Genomic DNA, 17,345 nt, shown 5'->3' with positions numbered 1-17,345 from the left:
TGCTGAGGTTGCTTACCCCTGTGTAAATGGAATTTCAAAAGTTACTTTTAATGTTTTTTAAAAATAATTAAATACTAGGCATTCCCTGGGTTGACCAGGGGTGGTGACATAATGGTACCACTGCTCATACACTGAGACAATGCCTAGCATTCACCGATAAAAATAGCAGGTGTTTGCTGAATGGTCATTGTGAAAGTGGCCCCATGTGTTTTCAGAGCAGAGTAGAAGTCACTCAGCACAGCAGCTTTACAGGACTCTGAACATCATTGTAAAGCACTCTAGTAGCTGCAGCTACTAGAGTGCTTTACAGAATCCCTGTGGTCCTTCCCGGTATAAAGTACTTACAATAGGCCAAGATTGACCGTTGTAAGTATATATAAATATTTATGAAGTGGAAAAGAGCTGGCACTCGTAGGAATCCTCTTAATGCTGTTTCTTGATTGAAAAGGCATAAAAGCAGCTACAATGGGTGCTATGAATATTTATATCTGGAGTTCATCTTTAAAGCGTACCTGGAGATCCTGCCAGAATGGTTCTCATTCAGATGACATTTCCTGTTATTGGTTTTGTCTCCCAACTGTGCTCCTGCATTGTGACCTTGTCACAAGCACCACTGCTGGAAAATACAAGAGACCATGCTGACACACACGATCCCCCCTTATTTCTATCAAGCTGGTTCAAAGCAATAATGTGCAGCTGATAGTGGAGAGAGTGCATGTAGACAGAAAGAGTCTGAAGGAGATAATCAGCAAAAATGGTGAAAACGTGTTTTAAGGATGAAAAAACAGGGCAATTGTTTGTGTTACAATACTTTAGCAAACTAAATATACCGGTAAGGTTTAATTCTACTTTGAGTGGGATAGAGACCTTGAATCTTCTCCCCCCAGTACCGGATGGCTGCCTCTCAGCCCTGCATACTCCCCCTTGCAAATGGTCATGGCACATGTAGTGGGGTAAAACCTGTAGGACACTGTGGAGTTATGTGTTGGTGAGGCAGACATCTTAAAGCTACATTATTCCCAAGAGATATATTGGGAATAAAATAATTGAAAGCATTTCTCCAAAATTCAAAACAACTGCCTTACACAATCAAATCTTTATTCTCCACCTATTGTTGCACAGTACAGACATATTTTATATATTTTACATGTTTTAACTGGGTAAGTTTGCAGATAATTTTGTTTGGTTGGAGTTATAATATCAGCTATCAACATACTGTTTTTTTTTATTCAGAGTGCCCACATAAAACCTATGGACTGAAATGCCACCAGTCCTGTGACTGTCTCTATAATGCCACCTGCAACCATGTGACGGGTCACTGCCAGTGTGAAGCAGGCTGGTCAGGTGCACGCTGTGAAAAGGGTAAGGCCAACTGTGTTTTTTCTTTCCTTTCTCTGTAACAGTACAAAGAGTGACACTGTGTAGTAGTGCAACCCCAATTCCAAAAAAGTTGGGACACTGTGTAAAATCTACATAAAAACAGAATGCAATGATTTGCAAATCTCATAAACCCATATTTTATCCACAATAGAAAATAGAAAAAAAATCACATGTTTAAACTGAGAAAATGTACCATTTGAAGAAAAAATAGCAGCATATGCCCCATCCAGATGCTGTCTTTTCAGGGAAGGCCTTACATGTTTCAGCAGGAAAATGCTAAACTGCATCTATGACAACAGCATGGTTTGGTAATAGAACAGTCTGGGTGCGTAACTGACATAATGGCAGGGCCGTAGCTAGGGCAAGGGGACTGAGCCACTCGCCTTGGGCACAGGTGCAGTGGGGCGGCAGTGGGGTGGCTGAACAATCTGATTGGATGCAGGCATTGTTCAGGTGTTTTGACAGCCAGCGGGGCCAACTAGCAAGATACTGAAGCTTGGCATAGTGGGAGATTCCTCCATCCAAACAGTTTAGTGTAGATGGAGGAATCTGTTGCACTTTTTCCATCTGACCATAGAAAATCTGCAGAAAATCACAGGTGTATAGCCAGCTTTAGGAACACACCCAAAACTCCAGTACAGCTCCACTCTTGGGGTATCATCTCTTAAGGGTATATCTCTGTCTTCAATTAAAGACAGCACCATTAATGGTGATGTGTACATGCTAAAGATGTAATTTTTCGAGGTTCCTCTATAACTTTTTTATGTGTACACAGCTCCCGCTATGGATGTCACTATGGTGCCGAAGACTTCAATAGCCACAGACTCCATTGGACCCATGATTGGCATTATTGCCTTAGTAATCTTGGTTGTGGCACTGATCGCATTCTTCCTAGCATACAGACACTGGCAAAAAGACAAGGAGAGCCGTAACTTAGCGGTGGCATATACGTCTACCAGGCCGGCCAGTGGTGAATATGAAGTACCAGGTAATATGAAGTGTACAAATCATAACTGTTTTTTTTTATTTAGAGGTGGACCCCACACCCATCTGTGTAGTATCTGTGACTATCACAGCCCTTCTTAGCATAAGTCTCAATTATTTTATACAACAGGGGAGAATTATGGAAATGTAGGCAAAGGAAGCAAATAATCAGCTGTTAGTGTTTATTATTTTAAACCAGATTAGGTTATGGGTTAGGATTCTACTTTAATTTCAGCTTTCATGGGCTTTCCCAAACCAGACCTTGGAGAATATCTAGCTTTTGCTGCATTATTTTTACTTTAGTAAAGTTACCCCCCAAAATATACAGGTGAAACTCGAATAATTAGAATATAGTGCAAAGTTCATTTATTTCACTAATGCAACTTAAAAGGTGAAACTAATATATGAGATAGACTCATTACATGCAAAGCAAGATAGTTCAAGCCGTGATTTGTCATAATTGTGATGATTATGGCTTACAGCTCATGAAAACCCCAAGAACCCCAAATCCACAACCTCAAAAAAGTAGATTATTACATGCAATCAATAAAACAAGGATTGTACATAGAACAATATCGGACCTCTGAAAAGTACAAGCATGCATATGTACTCAGTACTTGGTTTGGGCCCCTTTTGCAGCACTTACTGCAATTACTTTTGCACGATATTCTAATTATTCGAGTTTCACCTGTATATGGTAGCTTACCCTTTACTGCAATTGTTTTTTTGGAGATTGCTTTGTGTCTGCAGGTTTTCTTTTCCAATGTCTGTACCTAATGATCCTGCCAGTAAGTTTCCACTCTTCCTGTTCCTTCTCTATGGTGACAACACTGCCTGCCTATGTGTATATGCAGGAGCAGCATTGTCACTCTTATAAGCCACCCCTGCTAGAACTACAGGTTGCAAAGCAGGTTAGCACCTTTAGCATGTTTAAGTGCAAAGAAACATATGAGGTGTAGTTTCCAGTGAGCAGCCCAGATGACTCCCAATATACATGCACCCACCATTGTGACACGAGAGTACGTACAAGAGACCGCTGCAAAAGCTATAAAAAGTGAGTGTTCCACCTAGTTTAAAACATATTGCTATCCTAGTTTATTTGATATTTAGCTAGCAAACAATGTTAGTATAGATGAAGGTTTTATTATTTTAGATTCCTCCAAAACCTTGTCCATTCTCTAGCTTAAAGCACAATTAAACTTTCAGTTTATATCTGCTAAATGCATTCCAGGTAGAGCAAAACAAAAGCGGTGCAACGTTTTACAGGTTTTTTTTTTTAGAAAAAGAGTAGAAAAGGCTGTCTCCTGGCAGCATGCTGCAGATAAGTACCCATGTTCTTTGTGGGGAAGCAGGGATCTCTCTGCAGAGGTTCAACATGCCGCCTGCTGAGTCAGAGCTCCCCAGTCGTTTGGGAGCATGAGTTCTGCTGGTTGCAGAACATTAAGTCTGTGACTTATTGGCGGTTTCTGTCGGACCTCTGCAGAGAGATCACTACTTCTTTGCTGATAACAACAGTCCTTCTCTGCAGCATGTTGGGAGGGAACAGGCTTTTTTACTCAGGCTGTGGCTTCTTTAGAATGAAAACAAACTGTAGGATGTTAAACAAAACTGAAGGTTCAGTTAGGCTTTTAAGAAAAGCACCACTTCAATGTAAAGTCCTACACTGTTTATGGATGTTTTGTACAGGTATAATAGTATTGCATAGATATTGCATGTGCTTTTATTTGTTTTGATCTGCTGTGCTTCTGAAGCTTGGTTACTATGCATCCCTGAATGTATATGAGTAATATATGTATGTGCATGGTTGTTTTCTATTTCATGTTTTACTTCCGGTCATATGACTTTCCTTAATGTTATAAGTGCACTTATATAATTTGTGCAGGAATAACACATACTGGGGCAGATAAATTAGGATTGGCAGTCGCTGAGGAATGTGAATGGTCACAAGTGACAACTTTATATGGCATATCGCATTTCCAATATACTATTATGTTACAGCACATATAGTTTGATTGGCGCATAGTAGAATGTATAATTGTCTTGCGCCGTCATTCTCTTGGCACACTACGGCATATCTCTATTGTGCCAAATATTGACAAACTCATTTTCTGAACAATTATTTATTTGGCTGTGAGAATTTTGTATGTGCGAAAAGTTGCACTTAGGATTTTTGTGCAATTGGTGCAACTAGTCCAATTGAACTTTTATTTGGCATAAATAAAAGCGGGTTTCCCCACTGACAATAGTTTATCTGGTTCATTTATCTTTTGTACTGGTTTTCTTAAGTGCATGCATTCTATAATCCACGCACTCCCTGAATTTATTTTTGAAAACTTTTGGAATTAATTGGAACGTCTATTGCGAGCCAGGTCTTCTCCTCCAACATCAGTACATTATAAATATTAATATACAGGATTTACATAGCGCCAACAGTTTGCGCAGCGCTTTTCAACATATGGGGAGACAGTACAATTACAATACAATACCATATAAAAGGATTACAGCAACCTTCTCGTGAAAGCTTACAATCTACAAGGAGGGGCAAGTGATACAGAAGGTAATAACTGTGAGGGATAAGCTGATTGAGGTTGTGGTTGTGGTAGGGAGTTCCAAGGATGGGAGAGGCTCTGGAGAAGTCCTGGAGGCAAGCAAGGGAGGAGGTGATGAGGGAGCTACAGAGCAGAAGGTCTTGGGAGGAGTGCAAATGACAGTTTGGTGATACTTTTAGATGAGGTTGAAGATGTAGCCAGGGGCAGAGTTGTGGATGGCTTTGTATGTTGTTGTTAGTATTTTTAATTTTATGTGTTGTGCTATTGGAAGCAAGTGGAGGGATTGACAGAGAGGGGTGGCAGACACTGAGCGGTTGGGTGAGTCACATGACATCACAAATGCCCTTTTAGCCCATATTCCAATAGACACACTCCAAAATCTTGTTGAAAGCCTTCCCTGATGAGTGGAGGCTGTTATGGGGGTGGTGGTGGTAGTGTTGGGGCACTCCATATTAATGCCCCTGGTTTTGTAATGATATGTCCAACTAGCGCACAAGTTTGATGACCAGGTGTCCACAATCTGTTGACTATAATGTGTAAGTGGTTTTGACCTTTAATCCACCCCAGAATATATATTTCATGCTGTTCCTCCGCACAATTCCCTTTCTTCCTTGTGCTCCATGACTTTCTTTCCGCAAAATCATACAATGGTTGTGTTATTTTAGTAATGAATGTATTTAGTGGGCATCCAGTTATTAACAAGGGTTGTTTTCACATGTAGTCAATTCTAAGCATAGCTTTCAAAGCATTCACTATTTCTCCGATGTCACTCTTTTGGCCTAGTAGCCATTTATAGATTAATTCCAGTCTAACTGAAAAGCAAATTATTGTTGGGGAGCTGTTGAAATAATTTAAAACAACCATTAATAGATTTCACTTTTGTTACGTGCAGTTGGAGTCTGGATAAAAGCCAGTCCAGTTGAAGACCAGATCACAAAGGTTAATCACCCATACTCATCACACTGTTATGCATTCTGACAGCTCAGCTTGCATGCAACAAAACAGTGGAGGTCCTTTTGGTTCCTTGAAGCAAATCTGTTTTCTTCTCGTTCAGACATTTCAGACATACCCATTGACATTGAGGAAGATTTGCCACATTGACACACAAGTCCTTTTTTTTATGTATCATGCACTTGGCTGCTTGAGGGATGAGGGCTAAAGAACTAGATTTTTTCCACACTTGTGTATGATATGTCCAGTGTGGAAGTAGAAGAGTTTTTTAAATTTCTGAATATTTGTATGTGGTGACCTCAATGTAAGTGTAATTTCTTTTTTGCAGATGTACCTCCTAGTCATATGCACTACTACTCAAACCCCAGCTACCATACGCTATCTCAATGTGGCCCTGCCTTGCCACCTATACCCAGCAGCCAAGACAGGCCCGGTTCTAAAAAGGTAATGTCTCAGTATTCTGCGTATAAGAAATTAGAACTAAAAAAGAAAGTAATGCAGGTGTTTGTAGCCTTGGCTTCTCTAGCACCAAATATGGTGGACCCTAAGACTAATCTTTATTGAGTTGCCCTAAGGTTTTTCAGGATACAAGGCTCTCTTAACAGAAACAATTCTCCAAACATCAGAGAGTAGTCTACTTATGGCAAGCTGTTAAATGAGTGATTTGAGCGTTCCTTAATCAAAAAATGTACCGCAAACTCCATTGACTGTGTAAAAGTCCAACAGTATATCAGATTCCTAGTACTATATTTACATGAAGAAACACATCAGGTCTAATTGGTTGCCACAGGTTACTACACTTTGCATTACTAGTCTAAAACTGTGTTACTCATTACTTTAGGACTGCAGGTGTCTAACTGTGTCTCTTTGTTCAGACAAACTGCAATCCTCATTTCTCCAATGCAATGAATGCTGAGAGGGAACGGATGAGTGGCTATGGTCTGGATTATAACGCTACGCTGCCAGCTGACTGGAAACATCAGGGGATACCTATGAATCACAAAGGTATATAGGGGAAAACTGGGTACACCACATACAGTATATTGGCTGCTTGGTTCAGCATTTAATATCTTAAAACGTATCTAAACCCAACACTAAAAATTTGATATATTGCAGCTTTCCAGTCCTTTGATGTGGTGCCTCATTAACGTTCTTTTTTCAGGCTATGAACATCAATTTTCAGGATCTACAAAATATGTCCTGCTGACTTTGCAAGAAATACAGTGTCCTTCTCACTTTCTGTTAACTTAAAATAAAGCGCACATCACTTTATCTTTGTTGTACTAACAGCCAATAGCCCCATCAATGCACTATGTAATGGATATGAACAAAGCTAGACATGAAGTCCAGTGCTTGCCATGGCTTCCTCAATAGATACAGTGGAAAAGACAGAGTTAGCCACAAAGGGATAGGAATTGTGTTTTTTTACCAAGTGAAAAATAAAGGGAAAAAGAAAACTATTGCAGCCACCACATCTAAGGGCGGATAAGCTACAATATATTACACTTTTAGTTTTGAGTTTAGATACACTATAATCAACAATTAGCAGTAACAGTTGTAACTGATCATGTTACTTTTCTGATCTAATAATCAATATTGCAGTTATCAACTGCAATAAAAACACTACAGTCTGGCTTTCCCTTACACAGAGTGGATACATTAAATAAACCATTACACTTATAATAAGGTTTAATTTAAAGTGTAGCTTTGGGCCAAATTAAAAAATGACATACAGTATATGATACAGTCAGTGGCTAGCATTAACACAGCAGTTTTTGTTATTCTCGATGTAATTATTTTTTATCTGGTCGATCGTGCCAGTAGATCTGTTATTTTACCACTTCCAGTAACAGGCCAAGCTGTCCAGAAAAAGTTTCAGCCACAGGGATTGGACAAAACCTATAACTCTAACAGGGGTGGTTACAATGGTCAGCTTTTGTTCATACATCCTGAAGAGACCCTATCACCAACTAAATACATTGCATATTCAGGCACGTCTTTAATATGGATCGGACCCTGGGCAAACATTTTCTTGGGCCCCCCACCAAGAAAATAAAATGTAAAAAATGATAACATGATTGTATATTTCCCTGAAAATCTCACTCCATTTCTGTTCTGTCCTTCATATATATGTGAATAACATGACTGATAGAATTACAATGCATGATAGTAGAAAGCCATGTTTAGACATAATTAACATGATTAGATAATCAGACTTAACAGAGACATGATTGTTGGTAATTTGACATGATACAGCGTTATTGAAGGTTTAACAGAGGAGGAGCCTAGTTTTCTCTCAACGTTTCGCGCTTAGGGGCGCTTCTTCAGGAGAGGGAGGTTGTCATTCAAATGTGCAGCCCGGGGCGACTGTGCAACATGCTGGGGGCTCCACAGTGAGAGGAAGACGGACGGCCCTGCAGAGATGCACACACACACTGACCCATTTGAATGACAACCTCCCTCTCCTGAAGAATATATACCACATCCATTACAGCGCCCCTAGGTGCAAAACGTTGAGAGAAAACTAGGCTCCCCCTCTGTTAAACCTTCAAAAACGCTGTATCATGTCAAATTACAAACAATCATGTCTCTGTTAAGTCTGATTATCTAATCATGTTAATTATGTCTAATCATGGCTTTCTACTATCATGCATTGTAATTCTATCAATCATGTTATTCACATATATATGAAGGACAGAACAGAAATGGAGTGAGCTTTTCAGAGAGATATACAAATTGTATATCTCCTTTATATTTCTCCTTTGTTATTTTCTCACCTACCTGCCTCAGTCAGTCCTCGCCTCGTGCCAGTCTGCCTCTTTCCGGATGTCCTGGACGTGAGTGAGGCACCCGTCCGCACAGCCTCACGTCCTCCAGGGAAGCCCGTGACATGTCACGCTATGCGGGCGGGGGCCGGGGGAGGAGCTACCTTTTACGATGCGATCGTGCAGATCGCATAGGACAATACGTTATGGCATTGCTGTATGCGGCCGCTGCCATAACGTATTATACTATGCGATCCGATCAGCAATTTTCTGTGGACAGCGGGCACGGGGCTAGTGCACTCTTTGCCTTGCGTTAAAGACGGCCCTGTGCATATTTAAATAACAGAAAAATCAAGTACTTTAAATTCTTTTCCTTTTCATGGGTGATTTTCTTTTAATGCACTTGCAGTGTGCCTCTAAACATGCTAGACAAATCAGTTCCTTAGCAAAGCCCCCTCTGTCCTTGCACATAATAGTCTTCTCATGTTCTGGGAGTGTCTAATTACTCTATGTGCTGACCCAGCTGTTACACCCCTCCCATGCCACCCTACATAAACTATTAAAATAATATATATTGCCAATAGAGTGACCCCCACACGCACACACACACACACCCTGACCTAACCTAATCCACTTCCCCCTCCACAAATGATAACATTACTCAATCTGAAATCTGCGGCCTCTAGTGACTCTTTACATCCCTGCCATGTCTGTGACTTCTATGGGACCGTCTTCTTTCATCTCCATCTTCAGGACATGGTCCTGACCCTATAGAAAGAAACAAAAAGGCTGCTGTAGCTGTAAGTCATGTCTACGATTGCTATGGGACCGTCTTCCTTCATCTCCATCTTCAGGACATGGTCCTGGCCCTATAGAGAGGAACAAAAAGGCTGCTGTAGCTGTAAGTCATGTCTATGACGTCTATGGGACAGTCTTCCTTCATCTCCATCTTCAGGACATGGTCCTGGCCCTATAGAGAGAAACAAAAAGGCTGCTGTAGCTGTAAGTCATGTCTACGACTTCTATGGGACCATCTTACCTCATCTCCATCTTCAGGACATGGTCCTGGCCCTATAGAGGGAAACAAAAAGGCTCCTGTAGCTGTAAGTCATGTCTATGACTTCTACGGGACAGTCTTCCTTCATCTCCATCTTCAGGACATGGTCCTGGCCCTATAGAGAGAAACAAAAAGGCTGCTGTAGCTGTAAATCATGTCTATGACTTCTATGGGACCGTCTTCCTTCATCTCCATCTTCAGTACATGGTCCTGGCCCTATAGAGAGAAACAAAAAGACTGCTGTAGCTGTAAGTGTTGGCTGGAGCTGGGCTTTCATTTCTTTGTTTATTTAAAACTTCATGTACGTCTAAGACTATACTGTTCATGGGGTGACAACGCTGCAGTGCGATTTCACTGCAGCATGAACACCAATGTCACCATATTACAGAAGGTGCACATATGTACTGGTAATAAAACTACAAAAAATTTCATTTTTTTATTTTGCCCAAAATTCAACTGTAAGGGGTCTATTTATAAACAGTTTGCAGAACCATTTGCTTCTGAAAATCTCTGTGAATGTTCGTTCTGTGAGAATGGATGCACAAAAGGGAACATTCTTTATATATAATATAGCTATATACGTCCAGTGTTATATCAATTGTCATCATGTATTATTGCATATTGACCACTAAGTGGAGCTGTGGAGGAAATAAGTATTTCTTTCCTATTCTCATCAGCTCCTTCTAGTGGTCATAATGTGGTATTTTACATATAGTACAGTCACACTGGAAAGAAAATGTACTAAGAATGTTTCTTTTGTGCTCCATTTGTACAGACCGAACATTTATGAAGTTTTGAAGGATGGCTGGCCCTGCAAATTGTTTATAAATACACCCCTTAGTGACAATTGTTCAATAGACTCAGAGGTAGCCTAGAAACTAAGCTAAATATTCTTATAAAATAAACTTCACGAGCCTAGATACTTGTCAGAGTAAATACATGTATATTATTCTGATTGCAGGAAGGCATTGCATGGATAGAAGTTACAGTGTTGGGGTTTACTATAACAAAGGAAATGGTGAGTATCCAGTAATCAACAACTAATTACACATAGAGGTTTAGTTATAAAACCGTATACTGGGTGGATGTTGTTTGCATGGAACTAGGGCCACTGTATGGCACTGAGGAGTATAGAAATGTCCTATACTCCTCAGAGCCACCATGTGAACAGCATCCACCTATCTATACGCTGGGCAATGGTGGGTACATATGGCACAAAGATATGTCCAGAAGCTTGATCCCTCTGTAAGGATGGGCATGTGAGGACTTCAGCTTAACATATCGGGTGGTATATATAAATATCAAGAATATATCTGTTAAAAGTTTTCTAAACTTTAAAGCTGACCTCTTTTTTAAGCTACAACATCCACCCATAATTGTGTTATATGACAGCTGAAAATGTCAAATGGGCGGAACGAGCTCCATGACGTCACAGCTTGCTCTGCCCTTTTATTTACATTCGGGCCAGAGCTGTCATTTTGCGGCGAGTCTTCATCGGGTTCGGACAGGTCGTCGTGCGGCTGGACTTTTTTTATTTTGGCGAGTCAGCGGGCATCATTCATCGTGATTGACGCTGGATTACATAGATGGATCCATTTTTTTTATATAAAGGAATTGTCAAAAACTGACTTTGGTTTGTTTTTTTCTTTAGTTAAAGGACTTTTTCAAAATATGTGGTGTGTTTATTTACTTTGAACCCTTTTAACCCTTTAGTGAATTTACTCATCCAAAAGGGGGGGTGGCAGCATCTGTGTGCCCCCTTAATTAAATAAGCCCCCCTGCCCACAGACCTCCACTACCACCAGGTCAGGGTTGTGGGGAAGAGGCCCTTGTCCCCATCGGCATGGGGACACCCTACCAATGCCAAGGGCCTGGTATGGCGCAGAGAGGGGGGTGCTCGATCGTCCCCCTCCTTTCCTGCCCTACTGGGCCTGTGTTGGGTGGTTCCCCCTTAAAATTCTTAAAGGGCTTTTGGGGAGAACCCCATATGCTTTTTTTTTAACTTGGGGGATCCCTTCTAACATTCCTACCAAACCTAAAGGGTCTAGTATCAAATGGGGGAAAACCTCACGCTTTTTTTTTTCTTTTGTTTAATGTCACTTTGCTGCAATGAAAATTAATTCACAACACTGCTAACAAAATTAATGAAAATTCGTATTTTGTCCAAATCCCGAAACGAATTGACTTTTGGACCCAAATCCTGAAAAACAAAATAATGAAAAATTCGAATGAAATCAAAACGAAAGATTTTTTTGCCAGCGCACATGTCTACTTTCCATTGATGGTCAATGGAATAGTACCCCAATTAGTAAAAAATTGCCTCTTACATTGGCAGCCGTTGGGAGCAGAACTCCTTTACATGGTGGTCAGTGGAAATAGGGCCCTCATTACATTAGTAGGCAATGGAAATAGGACCCCTCTACTTTGGTAGTCAGTGGGAGAAGGGCCCCCTTACACTGGTGGTCAGTGGGATAAAGGACCCAATACACTGACGGTGAATGGGAAGAATGCCCCTTACATTTTTGGCCGTTAGGAAGAATGCTTCTTATAGTATTGTTCAGTTGGAAGAATGCCCCCCTTACATATAGATAAATAGATCATCTGTGTTAGTGATTATCTATATGAAAGTCAGAAGTTGGCCATCGCTCAAGGCACCCCTAGCAACCTTTAGAGCAGTTGTAGCAAACCTCCAGCCCTCCAGCTGTGGTGGAACTACAAATCCCATGAGACATTGCAAGATTCTCACAGCCACAGACATGATGCGGGAAGAGAGATGCATCATGGGATTTGTAGTTTCACCACAGCTGGAGGGCCGGAGGTTTGCTACCCCTACTTTAGAGGAACCATAGGGTTCTACAAAACCCTGTTAAAGAAAAGCTGCCGTAGACTAAGAGATTTTTTGTTTTTGTTTTCCTCAGAATATGTGAAAGATTCCACTCTCACCATAAGTAACAGCTCCCTGAACAGCGAGAACCCATATGCAACCATTAAAGATCTCCCCATGCTGATGTCTAGAACCTCAGAGGGGAATTACATGGAGATGAAGTCTCCTGTGCACCGAGAAATGTCATATGCAGAAATTGGACTATTTGACGAAGACGCCATGTACCAGGTGGACTCACAAGATCAAGGTAAGCCTCTAAGATGAGCATTGTTGATCTAAAATATATATGAACTGAAGCTGAACTCAAACAAGCAAACAACTAAAACCATACATATATGGGATGGGATTTACACAATTCTGCCGCACAGCCCTGTCTGGCAGGCTAGGAGACCTCAATTTTCTCAGTTAGGTAATATTTACTTGCCCCTCCCCTAGATTGTGACTAGACAGTAAAAGTAGCAGCAGACTAATTACCTTGTCTCTGTGTTTCCACCAATCGAGGAATATAGAGTAGCATTTGAATACTGAAAATGGCCTGGATGGGAAGGGGGTTTAACACCGCGGATGTCAACTGGTTAATATTGTGATTTATATTTTGCGCAATATGTTTGGTTGAGTTTAAGCGCTGCAAATATATTTACCGTTCATTTTTATTTAGTGTTACTATTTTTAGTGCTCGCTGCAGGGATGCATATTGGCACGAAGCATCTTATTGTTATTTAATGATGTATTAAAGAGGAACTTTACCCATCTCTTCAAAATAACAACAAATACACCTATAAAAATATTTAGTAATGATAATCTACATCTACTTCTAGATAATTGGCGGCTTTTTATAGTTTGCATACTTTATTTTTCTTTTCTTCCCCAGTCTTCTGACAGTGGCCATTTTAACTAAGGGCATGTTACTAGATCTCCCTTTACTTCCTGGAACTCTGGCACATGTGACTAGGATGTGACCATACACATCATCTCAGGGGAGGAAAATGCCTTTGCCTGAGATCTCATGAGATTACAGATGAGAATTTTCCAGCATTGCTCTGCTGATGTAACCTTCCCAGGATGCAATGTTTGGACGCATTACATCATTTGTGCCAAAGAGAACCAGGAAGTGGAAAAAAAAAATTGTAAGTAAAAAAATATATATGTTTGTTTAGCTAATGAATGTAACATGATTTCATATCAGCATGCAGAGCTGTATACTGATGTGATTTTTAGTTACGGGGGTAAAGGTCCACTTAATGAATACAGAGCAGCAGTGATGTGTATATCCTTTATATGTATATCTACATGGAGTTCAGCAGGCCACATATCTGCTACTGTGTGCATACAGTGCAGATAGAAAACTGCAAATATGCTCAGATTCCAATATTATAACTTTTACCTCCATAGAAAATGAACTCTTTGAAACATATCTCTGCTGGAATGTCTACCAGCTTTTTCTGTAGGCTGCAAGCAGGGCCGGCGCTGCCATATAGGCAGGTCAAGCATCTGCCTGAGGGCGCCGGTGGGGGAGGAAAGATGCGACTGGAAGGTTGCCTCTTTAAGACGGTCGCCTCTTTAAGACGGTCGGCGACGGCGATCACACCTCTCTGCGCTCCCTCTCTCTCCTCCCGGCCGCTGCAGCTTCAGAGCGGCCAGGAGGAGAGAGAGGGAGCACAGAGAGGTGTGGAACAGTCACAATTAGCCATTACAAACGAATACTTTGTAAATAAATGCCTGTTTCCTCGGTAATCCCATCTGTGGGCAAACGCAGATACTGGGTCAGCGTTCTCGATAGAACACTGCACTAAAATTTTAAACAAGTGGCTGCCTGAGGTCCCGTGCTTGCTGGGGACCTCGGCAGCCTACCTGTTAACATGCGGTGCCATGGCGGTTGGGGGGCCCTTCATGGTTTCTTGCACCAGGGCCCTGAAGGTTCTAGTTACGCCTCTGGTTCTGCTGTGCTAGAACTCCTGTATTGGAGGTGACAGGTTCAATAAAGAGAACCTGTCACCTCCATATGCTATCACACAAGGCTTGTTAGCTCCTGCGTGATAGCAATAAAGCTAAGTGGAAATAAATTAAATTAAAAAAATGAAAAAATTATAATAAAAATGATAAAAAGTAAAAGATAGTAAGATTAAAAAGTAACAAATAATAAGAAAAAAATTATAACAAATAAAAAAATAAGATAAAAAACATTATAAAAAGTAAAAGATAATCAGAGAAATAAATATTTTAAAAAGTTAAAACAATAAAAACGTGATAAAATAGTTTAAAAAAAAGAAAAGAAATTAGAGGTGCACCAAAAAGAAAATTTCAAAACCGAAATAAAAAATAAAATGTCAGGCCGAAACCGAAACCAAAACCAAAAATGTTTTTTGGGGGGTGCAAAAATGCACCTTCGCCTGTGTAGGAAAAAATCATTGCACTGGCCCTGGCTGCAAGAATAAAGTGAACAGTTAATATGAAGGTAAAACATATTTAACATATTCTTTTCCATTATCCAGACAGCTTTCTGAGAGGTGCCACGGCAGCTTCCACCAGTTCCCCCCGCAACAGTCTCCAAACGAACCATTATGACTCGCCTAAAAACAGCCACATTCCCAGCCATTATGACATGCCACCGGTCCGACAATATCCCCCATCTCCAGGAGCAAAGCGGAAAACACGATGAGGATCGGAAGACATTTTTCTTGACGATCATTGCTTCTTGCCTCTCCTGGGACATCAAGATTGATGCTCAAGATGGAAAATGATACAATGACTTGTATCATTTTAGTACTTAAGCTGGGTACAATGCAAACTGATCGTAGATTAATTTTCACTGTGAATGACTGCAAAGATGTAAATATATCTAAATGGCTCTTGGAGACCGGTCTCTCTGGAAGCAGAAAAAGCCTTTTATGAAGGTATCTACCACTTTTTTTTATGGACTGCAGTAGTGGACTATGGTGGACCCAAGGCACCTGGACAGAAATCAAACAAAAATATCTCGGCTGTCCAGTTCATGTTTTTAATTCTATTGGTAGAGTGGATTTATCAAGAACTACAGTTGTATATAAATAAGTTCAGATTATTTCACAATAAAAACTATGTAAAAATGTACAAATGCTGAAGACAATTTTCCATGGTGTTATTAGCCTTTTCTACAATATCAGAGGTTTGTCAAGCTAAAGAACAGTGCAATCTCGCCAATTTAGAATGACAGAAATAAACAATCCTAAACCCTTATGTGTATTGACATTAAAATGTCTATAAATCAGCCTTGGACTTTAGATTTTTTTAAATGTTATAGTGAATTTTTATGGTGTTTGTAAAACAGATCCAGGTACAGCGTACTGTGGGAGTTTTGCAAGCCCTTACGACTAATCACTAGTGGGTTTATGCTGTGCGCTAACATAATCTGATGGGTGATGTGTCATGTTCACTCCGTGCTCTTTTTCCCAAGTAAAGCATCGAGGAAGCATCTACCACTGCAACTCCTGCTTGCAAGAGCTATGTGGAACTCTTCAATCTGTTCCTTGGGACTGCCTTCATTGACTTTGATCACCTCTGTCGATCCAACCCTCATCTGTTACCACCTGTCTAGGTTTTATGAGTACCTGTCCTAAGGTATTGCCTCCTACCCTAAAACTATACTTTGCCCTACTGCCATGCAATCGTGAAATGTCTGATTCTACCCACTGTAGTGGGTGCCCCAGCTCACACTCCCCTACCAATCATGCCAACATGTGCAGTCTGAAGTCAACTTACCCTTTGCTCCTTTAGCTTAGTTAGGTGTGGTGTAACCTCTGCCCTTTTGGCTGAGGTTTCTACTACAGCCATGCAAACCTTTTAACTCAAATCACAGACATTTGCTGATTGATTGCAGAAGCCAAATGTAGGTTCCAACGTTTGTAAACCCCCTTCTGGCTGGCCCCCAATTATTATTATACAGGATTTATATAGCGCCAACAGATTGCGCAGCGCTTTACAATATAAGGAAGACACAAGACAAGACGCTTACAATCCTTAACCCCAACCCCTCTTTTACCCACAGTACAGGCACCCATACTTGTTGCCCCAACCCCCACAACACTGTCCATCCTTTCCCACATTGCTACCCCTCTTCCCAGCAACCCTTCTTGTACCAACCAATGCCATATATTCCTATGGTCACCTATTCACATCAACTCCTGGTGGCGTGGCATGTATGGTGACTGGGATACAGTCATGGTCAGTTTACATGTTTGTAAACACAGCAATCCTACTTGTCTGCCTCCTTAACCCCAACAATACCACCCCTTTCTAACCATGCTTACCCACACAGTGCAGGCTCCCCTTTTACCAGCACCCCTACTTTTTGCCCACAACAACACCCCCTCGTGTCTGGCCATCCTTTCCCACAGTGCTACCCCCAGCAACCCTGCTTGTACCAACCAACCCATCTTGCCACCCCCCAACCAACCAACCCATCTGTACCAACCCCCAGTATGGCCACCCTTACACACAACAACCCTTTCCTCTGGCCATCCTAGCCCACATTGGAATGACCCACATCCCACATCCAGGCCTTCATATGGCCATCTTTACCAACAACAGTACCCTATTAGGACCTTTCCTGTGACCCACAGCACCAATCAGGGTCCTTGACACCTTCAGCTACATGCTGTACTTACCATGGCTCCGACACTGGCATCTTGAACTACATTTGTCGTTTTTTTTTTTTCAGGCCGACTCCCAGATTCAAACTCACGATCTGGTGTTTGTAGACTCGTCGCCTTACACGCTGCGCCACCAGCTGAATTTGT

At 41.1% G+C, this 17,345-nt stretch overlaps 1 protein-coding gene across 1 annotated transcript in view; it reads left to right on the top strand.

Annotated features, from left to right (window-relative positions):
• LOC108796764 (multiple epidermal growth factor-like domains protein 10) overlaps positions 1–15,299 on the top strand; it is a 64,905-nt gene extending 49,606 nt beyond the window's left edge. The window contains exons 19-25 of the mRNA XM_018568282.1: positions 1,234–1,362; positions 2,156–2,368; positions 6,193–6,308; positions 6,740–6,869; positions 10,648–10,704; positions 12,605–12,817; positions 15,063–15,299. Of these exons, the coding sequence (XP_018423784.1) occupies positions 1,234–1,362; positions 2,156–2,368; positions 6,193–6,308; positions 6,740–6,869; positions 10,648–10,704; positions 12,605–12,817; positions 15,063–15,229 (1,025 nt within the window). The 3' untranslated portion in view covers positions 15,230–15,299. The remainder of the gene's footprint in view (positions 1–1,233; positions 1,363–2,155; positions 2,369–6,192; positions 6,309–6,739; positions 6,870–10,647; positions 10,705–12,604; positions 12,818–15,062) is intronic.
• Positions 15,300–17,345: the final 2,046 nt, after the last annotated feature.

The sequence above is a fragment of the Nanorana parkeri genome, unplaced genomic scaffold, assembly GCF_000935625.1.
Source record: "Nanorana parkeri isolate BGI_ZX_2015 unplaced genomic scaffold, ASM93562v1 scaffold1167, whole genome shotgun sequence".
In the NCBI taxonomy this organism is placed as follows: Eukaryota; Metazoa; Chordata; class Amphibia; order Anura; family Dicroglossidae; genus Nanorana; species Nanorana parkeri.
The sequence above is the reverse complement of the archived record's forward strand: the minus strand, read 5'-3'. Positions and strand labels throughout refer to the sequence as shown.